This window comes from Megalobrama amblycephala, linkage group LG15 (genome assembly GCF_018812025.1).
Source record: "Megalobrama amblycephala isolate DHTTF-2021 linkage group LG15, ASM1881202v1, whole genome shotgun sequence".
NCBI classification, from domain to species: Eukaryota; Metazoa; Chordata; class Actinopteri; order Cypriniformes; family Xenocyprididae; genus Megalobrama; species Megalobrama amblycephala.
In genome coordinates, this window is record NC_063058.1 from 29,856,075 (window position 1) to 29,869,711 (window position 13,637).

Genomic DNA, 13,637 nt, shown 5'->3' on the forward strand with positions numbered 1-13,637 from the left:
TGAAATCCTGGTTGTGTTTTCGCTTTTCCAAAGCCTGAATTTTTTTGGAAATTCACTGAAAATCTTCATCTTTGTCATTCCTTTTAAATTTTATTCTTCCAAGTGTGAGATTTGGAGGGCAAAATTTTATATATGTATAAATGTATACATTTCATCCCAGAGAAATATTGTCTGTATGGCTTTGGAAGACTCAAAATATTGCATGATTCATATTCTAATGTCTTAATTTTTGATTTGGAGTTTTGAAAATTTGTGAAAACTTCACAATCCCTCTGAAGGAAAAAAAACACCTGTATTACTTTCCAAGTAAATTACTTTCCCTTTTTGAGTGAACTTCTCCTTTAAATTCTTTGCTCTTTCCAGTAGGAGGTGCCATTTTCTTACACAGGATCCCCAGATTGTAACAGGACACTGTGGTGACAAAAATAAACATCATTTGAAACTATATATATATATATATATATATATATATATATATATATATATATATATATATATATATTGGAGCTTTGGTGCTCCGATGGGGATGCAGGTTTGAGTACGGCTTGCATCGTATCCCATCCCCATTTCTATCCCCCCAAAACCCCTTTCTAGGCTCCTTTCTAATGAAACTGGTGAAAAGCCCCTAAATACCCCAAGAACCTTTTAATACCCTATGAACCTTTTAACCTCGTCAAAAGAAGTGTATTTAATTAAAAATTTGTTTTATTTTTATGTATTTTATTTTAATTGTGCGTTTTTTCGACAAACCTCGAGATTTTCTCGAAATGGGTCCATGTATAGAAGCAGCACCCTGCCCTGATCTCTCCAGCAACAACCACATAATGAATGACCTCTCTCTCTCTCTGACTCCACCCATCTGCACTGCTGTATAAGTAGTGTCCTGATCCTTCTCCTCAGTAATTCCTCTTCAGATTTTTCCAGGAGTTTTTGACCCCTGACCTCCGAGGATGGATAACGCCACATACAGCTACGTGAACGACTGCACTCCGCTCACTAACTGCAAGTCCGGCCGTAAGGCTGGCGGCTCCACGGTGGTCAACATGAGCCATGCGGGCAAGAAGCCACCAAACGACTACCTGATCTGGTCGCTCTGTAACACTCTTTACGTCAACTTCTGCTGCCTGGGATTCATGGCTCTGATCTACTCCATCAAGGTGAGCTCCAACACCAAATGTCTTTTGTGTGACTTTAACGTCTTCAGAAATATTCATGAAGGTTCAAACTGGAACCAAAAACGGTTTTACAGCCCAATGACATAGAAGAACCTAGAAAAATTAGATCTTCTGGTGCTTTAAAGAGCCTAGAAACCAAAACACCTATCTGAAGAACCAATAATCAAGAACCTTTTAATCTCCAATGAGCCATAAAGTGATTTAAGAACCCTACAGAGATACTCTTAGGTTCCAAAGTGTTCTTAGTGTGAGGAACCTATATTTTTTAGAGTGCAGAAAAGGTAAGGAACCATTGAAGAAGTTTTAGTTCATGTGCTAAAACACGACTATCCGAAATTCTCATTTCCGTTCTCTGTTTGTTTGTGGTTTCAGGCTCGAGATCAGAAGACCTTGGGCGACATGCGTGCAGCACAGGAATGCTCAGACAAGGCGAAGTGGTACAACATTCTGGCATCAGGCTGGAATCTCTTGATTCCTCTGCTGCTGTTGGGTCTGCTGGTCCTGCTCCTGGTTCATCTGGGCAGCTCAGAGGGAACGTTTGATTTCTTCGGTGAAGATGGATTTCAGAGTTTCATGAAGCTCTTCAGCAGGTAGACAGAGCGACTCAAGCAATCCCACCACCAAACGCTCCTGCAAACCTTCTGGACAGTTCACCCTCTCTCCACTTTATCAGCATGTTATTTTCTTTGGCTGTGTGATGATGAATTTATTATTATTTAGATTTGTTTTTTCATAATGTCAATGTACTGTACATCTATCTACCCAACAACTCTATTTTATGAAGTAAATTGGCTCTCTGTATTTAATAAAATATTTAATGTCCTCCAATATTTTTCCACATGCGTCTCCTTGAACAGATTTCTGTCAACAATGAGATTAAGTAATTACATTAGCAATATTTCAGCTAAAATTCGACGTCAATAAAAGTCAATAGTGTAGTAATATATAACGCACAGAAGTCGCTTTCAAACAAAGCAGCCTAGCGAATTCACGTGACCAATGACTGGATTTCGCCCGGGAAATTTCGCCTATACCAACGGTAAATATGAATAATCACATTATAGCGATATTTCAGCGAAATTCAACGGCAAAAAAGGTATATTAGGTATAAAAAAAAAGGTATAAAGGTATATTGTCAATAGTGTAGCGATGTATTAATCACAGCTCACAAATAAGTCGCTTTCATAAAGTAGCGCGAATTCACGTGACCAATGACTGGATTTCGCCCGCGAAATTTCGTCTGACGTTGGTAGAACTGCACATTTAGTGATATTTGATCGTGTTTAGTAGTAAAACTATGAGGTGACAGCCATAAATAGTGCAAAATCTGTGTAATTTATGTAAAAAGATAATCATAAACGAATAAATATTTATTTTATTACCAAAAAAAAAAGACTTTAACCTTGATTTCTCTGTTGACCCCTCCCCCTCATTATTTTTTTATCCAAAGCTAATTTGCTGATCTTCCAGTCTGGTCAGACTTGTCTTTTTGCTGGCTTTTGGCAACTTTTCAATTCAGACCAGCTTGGCCTGGGTATGGAGATCATATTAGGCTGGTTTAAGCTAATTTTCTTTTCATCAGGGAAGTTAAATGGTTATGAAGAGCATGTTAACACGAGTTATATGCTTTCTGGGAGCTTGTTTCAGGGAGACTGAAGGGGTGCTGTGGTTTAGTTCTCATGCATCTCTGTAATGTTCGGCCGTGCCGCCTGTGCTTACAGCGGTGACCCCTCCCAGCTCTACTGGTATTTTTATCATTTAAATGACAGAGCTGTTTGCCAACCTTCACTCCCCTTCTATTTCAGTCAGTATACAGAGTGGACACAGATGTGCAGGGACTCGATTAAAGAGTAGTTAACACACACCCTCATGTAGACCTTCTGCCTATTTCTCATCTTTCTCATCAAAAATGACTGGTATTACTATCCTTGTGGGGACATTTGGTTTACCATAATGTAGGGAATACCATGGTGTAAACACACACACAATCACAGTTTGAAGTAATATTTGATTTTGTACATGTAAAAATATAAACAATTGTAGTATTTGTTATAGCCTACTGCAATTAATTGTAATTCAGGCTAATTGAAATAGGTTTTTTCATAAATGATAATGATCATTTGGGGGAAAATGTGGTCTTGAACTGTTTTGAGAATAAATATTTAAGTAATGTAAAGATTTATATATGCAACATATTTTAATATAATATTTAATATAATATCAATTTTTTCCATTTTTTTTGGGGGGGGGGGGGGTGTATGTAAAAAAAAAAAAACTTTTTGTGTGTAAAATTAAAAATTTGTTTTAGCATTTCAACATTTTTTTAAAACATGCATGCTAATATGTCCAAATCCAGAAACGAATGATTTGATGCTTGTGAGTAGTCATTTAGCAGTACATAAGCAGTCATTTTAGACACATTTATCCGAGGCTATTTCCAGTGCACTTATTACAGGGACAATCCCCCTGAAACCACGGGTTAGTTGCCTTGCTCGAAGGCACAGCAGTGATAACCTCCTGTGGGATGCCCGTGTCCTGTTCTGAAACAGATTTTCTTGGATTGAGTTACAGCTTCTGTTTTCTTGCTGACTATTTTTTCTTCATTAGAGTTTCAGTAAGATTCAGGAGGAAGCAGGAGGTTTTTTAGCTCCTGTGGTTTGAGCACAACCACATTAGGGAGGATCACACGCATAAACACCCACAAACTGAAATTACCCACTGAAGCAGACGTCTATATGCAGCTGATCTGAGAGGACTGAAGGATAATCTTGCCCTTCCGCCTGGTTTGAGGCTCTATAATGAAGCTTGGTAGTTTCTGGGTGGCTTTCAGCTCCCACCCAGTTTTAATAACGGGTAAGACAGCGGACTTGATATGTTTGTTATCAGTTAGTAGGCCTACAGGTCTAAAAGTTACATATATCACATATCACATATACCTACTAATAAATCTCTAAAGTCTTTGGATAGAACGATGTCAATAAATGTGTGTTAGCCTACATCTGTTTCAGTGTCGCCTTCTGGTGCTAACCAAATTTGTGGATAAATCTCCACTTAGCCTACAAAGTGCCTATTCACTTAGCCTATTACCTTATGGTATTCTACATTACAATATAAATAAATACCATGGTAGGCTACATCTCAAAGGACCATGGTACTTTCATGTGGTAGTGGGTAGTGCCTTCATATTCTGTAAGCACCAGCAGATGGCGCTGTATGGTAAATTACATGAGGTCTCCTGTGATACAGCCAAAGTCTCTTTCAAGTGTTCACTGGGCGGCCATCCAAGACCAAAGTTGCATCCCAAATGACGCACTATGCACTTATACACTATGTACTTGTACACTGTGTACTCATCCATAGTGCGTGAATTGTATAAGGTTATTTTGTCATTTAACAACGGAGTCCGATCCGATCTTCCCCTCCACTACGTAGCTGAGTGCATGAGGTGTCCAACATTCCACACGTTGTTTTTTCTGTTAATTTAGTGCATCATCCGGGTATTTAAAGTGCACTTTTTCTTTTTGGAATTTTCACTGTGAACGCACTATTCACACTATTTGTACTTAAAAACGTCATAGAATAGTGCATAAGTACGCAAATTGGGATGCACCTCAAGTCTGTTTGAATGGGGGAATCCGGAAATCTCAGAAATTGCTTGACGAACTCGCAATTAAATAACATATTTCAAATCAGCAACAAAATCGGACATGAACTGTCCCATAAATGTTGTTTCTATGCTCAAATAGCGTTAAAAAAGCTTATTTTCAGGTGAGACGAGACAATGCACATGTGCAGTCCTAAGCGCGATTTTCAGGTTTCTATGGGAACTGAGCTTCTAACGGCACTGCAGTGACACAATGACTTTATCAATCACGATTGGCTCTTTTACTTAGAAGGCGGGATGTATTCCACCATATAGAGTACCTCAGGGATGACGTGTAGGCAAAACCTGGAAGCGAGTTAGCATTTTAGGACTTCCGGTTTCTATAAAGTCTATAGGTGCATCCCAATTCGCGTACTTATGCACTATTCTATGACGTTTTTAAGTAAAAATAGTGCGAGTAGTGTGTTCACATTGAAAATTCCAAAAAGAAAAAGTACACTTTAAATTACCCCGATGATGCACTAAATTAAAGAAAAAAACGATGTGTAAATGTTAGACACTGTCACAGCTTTAATTATGTAGTGGAGGGGGAGGGGTATCAGAATCTGATGTTAAATGACAAAATAACCTTATACAATTCACGCACTACATGGATGAGTACATAGTGCCTACGTGCATAGTGCGTCATTTGGGACACAACTTATGGGTTTTTTGAATGGGTTTTTGCTAAATCGCCTGAAATAAGGTCTGTGGTTAACAAAGCCTCTAAATATTTTCACGTTTTGATCTATGACATCAGTTATAACCCACTTGTGATTTTTTAAACCCTTATTGTGTCTTAAAAACTGTGGTTGCTAACAAATTGCTAAAAGGGACTACTTCCTTCCATTCATAAATAATAGGAGTGAACCATCTTATCACTGTTTTTGTGTGTGTGTGATGATAAAAGATTATATAACAGATAATCTATAATTATTAGTTCTTTTAGACACATTTTTCACATTTAAACAGTAACTATCTATGCATATGCATGTCTGTTCACCTTTATTTTACTCCACAGCTCACCCAAGAGCAAATCGTTAATTACACGGACAAGAGTTTTCCCAAGAAGGGTCATTCACTCAGCTGGTCAGTTACTAATTCATAAATGCTGCTTGATCACATGTGTCAACATTCTGACATCACAGATCCGCTCAATTTGACGTGCTTGAGTGAGTGTGTCAGCTGGTGATCTACACCCTCGGCTGACCCCTCCTCCTGCTGGATGTGGTTGGCCAGCTGGTGTCCATGGAGACGCAGCTGTGGAGTGGGTGAGAAAGACTGGAGACCTCAGCACTCATGAGGGACGACATCTGCCCTGTAATTTCACATTGATCCAGATATATACATAAAGACTTTTCACGAGTATCATACATTTTAGTGTTCTGAGTTTTTAGTTTTTAATATTCAATCCATGTTAAACTATTATGTAACATATAAGATGAAAAGTTAAAGTGTCTGTGTCCCACTTTAAATGTTGATTTTGGCCAGTCTCATGCATAGAAGTCTGACTTTCTCAACTTCATCATATCGATGTCAAAATTTTGAAATAATCTGTAGAGTTAATATTCAGTATATTGCAGTAAAGATCTGTTATTAACTATGTGTAAATATGCTTTCTTTTGACATAATCTGTTGAACTAATATTAAATTCATTGTCGTAACAATATATTCTAATCATTAAATACTTTTAATTATGCCCAAATTTTAAAAAGTATTAGTTTATATGCAACCCTGTTACTGCATATTTTTGTTTCATGAAATGTAACAATTCCTAAAATTGTGACACCCACTCTAAAAAATAACTGGAAAAAAAAAAAATTACAAAGTAAAATGCATTCTGGGATAATATTTGTTGTTTTAAGAAAAGATGCCTATACTTTCTCGAAAACGACAAATAATATTACCCAGAATGCATTGTAATTTATCAAAGTAATAAGGCTTATTTGAGATGCATCAGCGCTGCGCGCAGACCGATCGGCAAAGTACTGCAAGAGCATTTGGAGAGCATACGACTGCTTACGCCTTTGAATCGCTCTTGCGGTATTTTGATGTCATTCTCCGATCGGTCTGTGCAGTGCTGATACATCTCGAACAAGCCTATATACTGTAAAAGCAATGCATTCTGGGTAATATTTGTCATTTTTGAGAAAGTAGCCTATATGACACTTTCTCGAAAACAACAAATAATATTACCCAGAATGCATTGCCCAAGGAAACAAATAAATAATTTCATTCAATTTTCCCAATTTTTACAAATATTGTAAGTATTGACTGCATTCTTTATGAAAAAAACATTCAACAAGTTATTCTTAAAAAACACAGTAGTATATATTTCTTCAATTTATGGCAAATGTAGGTTTATCAGTAGCTACACACCAACTTTTTTTCCCAAAGTAACCCCTACTAAATATTAGCTTAGTTTAAGCTAAATTTACAACTAAATTGTAAATTGTATTTAATTTTGTTAAAAATACAATGACGTTTGATTGATGTGCATTTCCCCCACCCCCATATTCATAAAAGTGCATGACTGATGTGGACTTTTCAATGGTTTCATCTCAGTCTGGTACATTTGGGACCCCCAATCCTGATTCATTATGTGCCTATAGAAAACCACATCAGTTAAAAATAATTGGACTCAGATGGTCCTTCCTGTTCCATTCAAGTCATATACGTTGGTTCTTTTATCTTGTTTATACAGGTAAGTCTTTTGTAGTTTAAGTACTTTGTCAATTTGAAGAAAGCTTTGAAATTTGAAGTCAAGCAAATACAATCAGAAACTGAAAACAATCGAGATTTGTATAGGCAACAAGTAATAATAGACTGTGAAGGGGAGCAGTTTGAACGCAGCTGTTTGCTGTCTCCCAGTGAATATGAGCTCTAGTCAAACAGATGTTAAACACACATGAATATTGAGCAGATCACCGGCGAGTGTCTTGTTTTTGTATGCAGACACGCGCCATTCCTATGCGCGCGTTCCAGCAGGTGTTTTCGCGGGGAGCCGCGCGCGCTGAGAGGAATTAGCTGAGTTGTGGGAGGAGCGCGCGGGTCACAGAGCTTTAATTCGGCCTAATTTGCAGGTCAAAGAGAGATGGCACACTCTCATCTTTTCTTTTCATCTCCACCGCTCTCCTTCATCTCTCCCGCTCGTTTTCGACCCGCTTTTGTTCTGCCTATGTGGTCTTGAAAATATCCAACCCCCGTCCCCTCCCCTCCCCTCCCCCACGGCGCTTTCTTTCTTTCTGTCAGTTGTGCTTGGAAAGGCAAATTGAACAAACCCTTAATCCTCCTAGTATTAGGCTAAATGTTGACGGGATGCAGACATTAATGATACCTTAAAGGGTTAGTTCACCCATAAATGAAAATTCTGTCATTTATTGCTTACCCTCATGCCGTTCCACACCCGTAAGACCTTCGTTAATCTTCGGAATACAAATTAAGATATTTTTGTTGAAATCCGATGGCTCAAAAATGATTCTCGTCACTTTATAATATTAATATTGAACCACTGTACTCACATGAACTGATTTAAATATGTTTTTAGTACCTTTATGGATCTTGAGAGAGGAAATGTCATTGCTGGCTATGCAGGCCTCACTGAGCCATCGGATTTCAACAAAAATATCTTAATATGTGTTCTGAAGATTAACGAAGGTCTTACAGGTGTGGAACGGCATTGAGGGTGAGTAATAAATGACAGAATTTTCATTTTTGGGTGAACTAACCCTTTAAATTGTGAGGCATGTGCTACCTGTTTAGTTTGAAAGGATGTTGCCTTTTTTTTTTTTTGACGAATTGTAACATGCAAAATAGACAATGTATTATTAATGAATCCAGATTAATATACCAATTTTGATTGTTTTTTTAAATAATTTTATTAATTTTATAATAGAAATGTTTAATTATATTTTTTATAAAAATGATTGATTATAATTGAAACGTTTAACTTGTTAAAAATAAAATTGATAATCTTTGACCTCAATTTCACTTTCCATCATTTTAGTATTAAAAAATGAACAAAAGCCACTTTCTCAATGACATCATCTTTGGGGAAGTGGCATAATTTTGGTGGTGAAAAAACCCACACATACATAAGCTAAGCAAGTATGTTTGTCTCACTTAAACATATTCGATCATATAATGTCTTTATTACTTAAATATGATTACTTTAGATCTGTTTCCATTTAATGTTCTTACCATTGTGTTAACTTTCTGTTCCTGAGCTTATATCATCCATTTTTTAATTACAAATGGTACATAATAAAAATGACCCAAATAATACTGTTATCCTTAATATGTGTTCCTACTGTAAAGTTACTAGATGTTTTCCTTGTTGGGATCATTTAGACCTGATTCAAAAGTGTATTAAGTGTATTTGCTTCTGTAAAGGTTTAGATAACAGTAGCCTGTTATTTGATCCATTACAACTTTAACATGCTGGAAAGAACACAATAAACTGGATGGGACGCAACATATACGTTTATATATACACATTTATTAAAACAACATCTTCACAATAGTGACAAATATGGCTCAGGATCAAGATGAAAAGCTACATTTTCAACCACAAAAATGTAAAAGTGAATAAAAAATAAATAAATAATTTAAGCCATTACAAAATATATACATACTGGTATATATTAGTGAACAATAAATAGGCTTACTTGTCCTGACTTTAATTTAAAGTTACTTATCAGTTGTACACTGTACAGAGTATACATCAGTACATAAATAAGATTACAGAATCACATTATCACGTAATAACCACAGACTGTAAAAGGTAATAACGCGAGTCAGACTGAATCGTCATTACTTCCGGCCTTTTCCCGCCTCCGTGACTCACGGCGGGTGGGCTGCCTTTTTCCCCTTCAGAGGATGTTTCTGCTTTCCTTATGGACGCTGTCCGTTTTCTTTCGCTTCCCATAAAAGTCTACAAGAAAACACATTCATAAGATTAAAAACGTGAACACTTTGTTTTTTTTTTTTTTTTTAAATGTGATATTATTTTTAAAATGTATTGACATTGTAGTAACGGTAGCGTATTGTTTACCTGTAATGCGCATGTCCGTGAGTCTCTTCGTCTGGGTGCGCGCGACTGTTTTGCGAGATAATTTTCGTCGGTTACACATGGCTGTCTTGTTCTCTTGGTTCAAATCTTTCATTGTACGGCTCCCACATTTTGGGACGATTCTTTCTGTCGTGGGTAAATCCACAAATGGTCTCTTTGACACTGCAGTCTTCTCTCTGTAAAACTCCGGACAGTCCTCAGCTGGACTTTCCTCCCACTTTAAATCCCCGTTCAGCGGCTGTCCTTCACTGAAATCGAAGTTCCACCTCAGCTGATCTCGCTGAGATATTTCGCGAAGCTTGGATGTCAGCTCTCGCTTCAGCTCGTCGTGATCCACAGGTCCGAACAGATTTCTGCATGTCCCCGTGAGCTTCAGGAGAGGGAGAATCTCTGGGACCGCTTTCCTTGAGGCGATGGCGGACGGTAGACAGGTAGACATCGTTGATAACAGCCAAATGGGTGTGGAAAATCCCTAAAGTCAGTGTGAATTACACCACACGTCGTTATAAATCATAACCCTCCTGATCTGGCCGTGATTTAATCTCGTCAGATTTAAAGTCCTGCGCCTCAGCAGTGTAAATCCACATGCTCCGCTCCCATTGGTCGAAATCCGCTGCCCCCTTTGGCTTTGTTGTTAGACCCGCCCCGTTGTATCCCGCTGCCTTTCGCGTTTCCTCTGAATTTCCCTCGCCCGCTCGCATTGCACCACCTGGAATAAAATGAGTGTTTTACGAGAATTAATGAGACTGTTAATTAAATAAAAAATTAAAAAGTAATTATAATTCATGTATGCATTCCGACAATACATATAGCTATCAAGATAAGCGTGTAAAGTTAAACGGAAATAGCTTATTTTTAAAGAATATGTGGTCAATGCAGCCTAGCCTTTTTTTTTTTTCATTATTTGACAAAAATTAATTTGACCGTTTGATTGGAAATTACATACAATTAAACTATTCTGTTCAAGTGATATTGTCCTCGATTTTTAAAATGTCTCATATTTAATCTCAAACACATTTAATCTTCACTGACACTACTATATATATATATATATATATATATATATATATATATATATATATATATATATATATATATAATCTTATTCCTATAATGTCCTTGTCCTAAAATGTTATGGAGTAGTAAATATGTGTGTTAATGTGATGTGTGGCAAGCCAAATTTCCTAAGGGATGAACAAAACTGAACTGATATCCCTGGCAAACAAGTAGCTACACTAACTTAAAGGGTTAGTTCCCCCAAAAATGAAAATTCTGTCATTAATTACTCACTCTCATGTCGTTCCACACCCGTAAGACCTTTGTTCATCTTCTGAACACAAATTAAGATATTTTTGATGAAATCCGATGGCTCAGTGAGCAGGGGCGGAGCCAGGGGGTGGCCAGGGGTGGCCGTGGCCTTGGCCCAAGCTTGGCCACCCCTTTGGCCACCCCGCTCACAATTGCTGTTTCTGTCTACTTTTTTGTTGACAAGAATTGCGTTTATTTAAACGCAGAACCGTCTCTTTAAGACCACAAAAAACGGGAGACTTTTCAGACGCGCACTCCAACTTCGCCTCAGCGCCAGGCGCAAGTCAAACGCGCGCGGAAACAATACAGGTGCCGAATGAGCTTCAGCAGAACAACAGTAAACGGCGAACAGTATATATATAGCTATAGCTTACGTAAATGTTTCTCAGCTGGTGGGTTGCAAGACCGCGCACTTTTCAATCACGCGCAAATATGGTGCGCTGTATATTACTCACTATAAATGCAACGTCGTAATTCTGTCGTCTATTAAGTCATGAAATAACCAAAAAAAGGCGATTAAAGCTGCGTTAAAACTGCATGCATGTAGGCCTATATATGCGTCACATGTCTCTAGACTAAAATATTCTGCTATGCGAGATCACAATATAAGGCACAAGCTTATATGTAATTTTTTAATACATAAATAAATGTGAGAACTGTGCATTTGTACTAGAAGATGCTAATTTTGCGTTAATTTATAAAGTACAAATAAAAATGTATCACATATAAATGCATCAGAAAATGGGAATTCAAAAGAGAACACTTTTTTTTTCTTTACTGAGTTTAATTTTAAGTATGATAGAACTGTTGCAATTATTTATATTGACAATATAGAAAGTTAAACATTTAGTGTTTACTTTTTGAAACAGACAAACTCAGAATTGTTGAAGAGTTCATTGATTATACATAATATTCAATGAAGGTTGAGTAATCTTTGAAGTACAGTATGTAGTTATCAGTCTCATCCATGGAGATGCATCAATGAACAACAAGCTATTGGGAGTTCTGAGAACCAGAAGTGACTGAACAAGTTGAAATTTAGCTATAGTTTGAGCCCCTTTATTAATATGCCTGCAAGTGAGGAATGATTAAAAAAAAGAAGAAGAAGAAAAAAAAGGGTCAAATTCACTCAGCATTCCATGATCTCAATTACAATTAAGTAGGCTAAAAACGTCCAGTAGCTACATTATAATCAGACTAATTTTTATGTTGAAATAATGAAGATTTCTGTGCCACCCCAGACTGGTTGCTGGCCCCTGCCTGGCCACCCCTATGAAAAAATCCTGGCTCCGCCACTGTCATTGAGGCCTGCATTGCCAGCAAGATAATTAAAACTTTCAGATGCCCAGAAAGCTACTAAAGATGTATTTAAAACAGTTCATGTGACTACAGTGGTTCAACCTTAATGTTATGAAGCGACGAGAATACTTTTTGTGTGCCAAAAAAAAGAAAATAACGACTTTATTCAACTATATCTAGTGATGGGCGATTTCAAAACATTGCTTCATGAAGCCTCGAAGCTTTACGAATCTTTTGTTTCAAATCAGTGATTAGGAGCATGTATTAACCTGCCAAAGTCACGTGATTTCAGTAAACAAGGCTTCGTTACATCATAAGTGTTTTGAATTTCAATGATTCATGTGACTTTGGCACGCTCCGAATCACTGAATCAAAACAAAAGATTCGTAAAGCTTCGATGCTTCATGAAGCAGTGTTTTGAAATCGCCCATCACTAGATATTGTTGAATAATGTCGTTATTTTGTTTTGTTTGGCACACAAAAAATATTCTCGTCGCTTCATAACATTAAGGTTGAACCACTGTAGTCACAAGAACTGTTTTAAATACATCTTTAGTAGCTTTCTGGGCATCTGAAAGTTTTAATTATCTTGCTGGCTATGCAGGTCTCACTGAGCCATCGGATTTCATCAAAAATATCTTAATTTGTGTTTCGAAGATGAACGAAGGTCTTACAGGGTGAGTAATAAATGACAGAAATTTAATTTTGGGGGGAACTAACCTTTTAATATTAAAATATATATATTTTTTAATAATCATTTATATCATTAATTTGAAATTGTGAATGAAATTACTTGATTTCACGATTTTTAAGACATAATATTTTTACAATGTTTTTTATTTAATTTTAATTACACAAATGTGGGCATGGGAAAAGGAAACAATATATACATTAAATGACTGAAAATTAGCAAAAATAAATTAGTATATTATTATATATTTATAAACTTAGTATAATAATATTTTAAAAGTATAAACATTTCCAACTCAGTGTTAACGTGACCTTCACATACCAAACAGAAACGGATGTTAAAAATCAACCTGAGGAAAAAAACAGAAATTAATCATTTGGGTTCACCAGTTGCGCTTTGTGTTTAATACAACAGCGCCCCCTTTTGATCACAATATGGTATTACATTAAA

At 36.8% G+C, this 13,637-nt stretch overlaps 2 protein-coding genes across 2 annotated transcripts; one reads left to right on the top strand and one right to left on the bottom strand.

The window, feature by feature from the left end:
* Nucleotides 1–887: 887 nt before the first annotated feature.
* Nucleotides 888–2,021, top strand: ifitm5 (interferon induced transmembrane protein 5). Its single transcript, XM_048158803.1, has 2 exons — nucleotides 888–1,157; nucleotides 1,548–2,021. Exons 1-2 carry the CDS (start codon nucleotides 951–953, stop codon nucleotides 1,767–1,769), a joined length of 429 nt encoding a protein of 142 aa, XP_048014760.1. The 5' UTR covers nucleotides 888–950; the 3' UTR covers nucleotides 1,770–2,021.
* Nucleotides 2,022–9,296: 7,275 nt separating this feature from the next.
* On the bottom strand, nucleotides 9,297–10,744 carry cdkn1cb (cyclin-dependent kinase inhibitor 1Cb). Its single transcript, XM_048158265.1, has 2 exons — nucleotides 9,872–10,744; nucleotides 9,297–9,751 (listed from the first exon to the last, which is right to left on the bottom strand). The coding sequence occupies exons 1-2, from the start codon at nucleotides 10,326–10,328 to the stop codon at nucleotides 9,690–9,692; spliced, it is 519 nt and encodes a 172-aa protein (XP_048014222.1). The 5' UTR covers nucleotides 10,329–10,744; the 3' UTR covers nucleotides 9,297–9,689.
* Between the last annotated feature and the right edge of the window lie 2,893 nt (nucleotides 10,745–13,637).

What these genes read in the sequence shown, in the direction of transcription:
- ifitm5 (XM_048158803.1), top strand. Translation starts at nt 951, where the DNA reads ATGGATAACGCCACATACAGCTACGTGAACGACTGCACTCCGCTCACT. An exon ending in CTCTGATCTACTCCATCAAG is followed by an intron (nt 1,158 to 1,547) that starts GTGAGCTCCAAC and finishes TTGTGGTTTCAG; the next exon opens with GCTCGAGATCAGAAGACCTT.
- cdkn1cb (XM_048158265.1), bottom strand. Translation starts at nt 10,328, where the DNA reads ATGTCTACCTGTCTACCGTCCGCCATCGCCTCAAGGAAAGCGGTCCCA. An exon ending in CACGGACATGCGCATTACAG is followed by an intron (nt 9,752 to 9,871) that starts GTAAACAATACG and finishes GTTTTCTTGTAG; the next exon opens with ACTTTTATGGGAAGCGAAAG.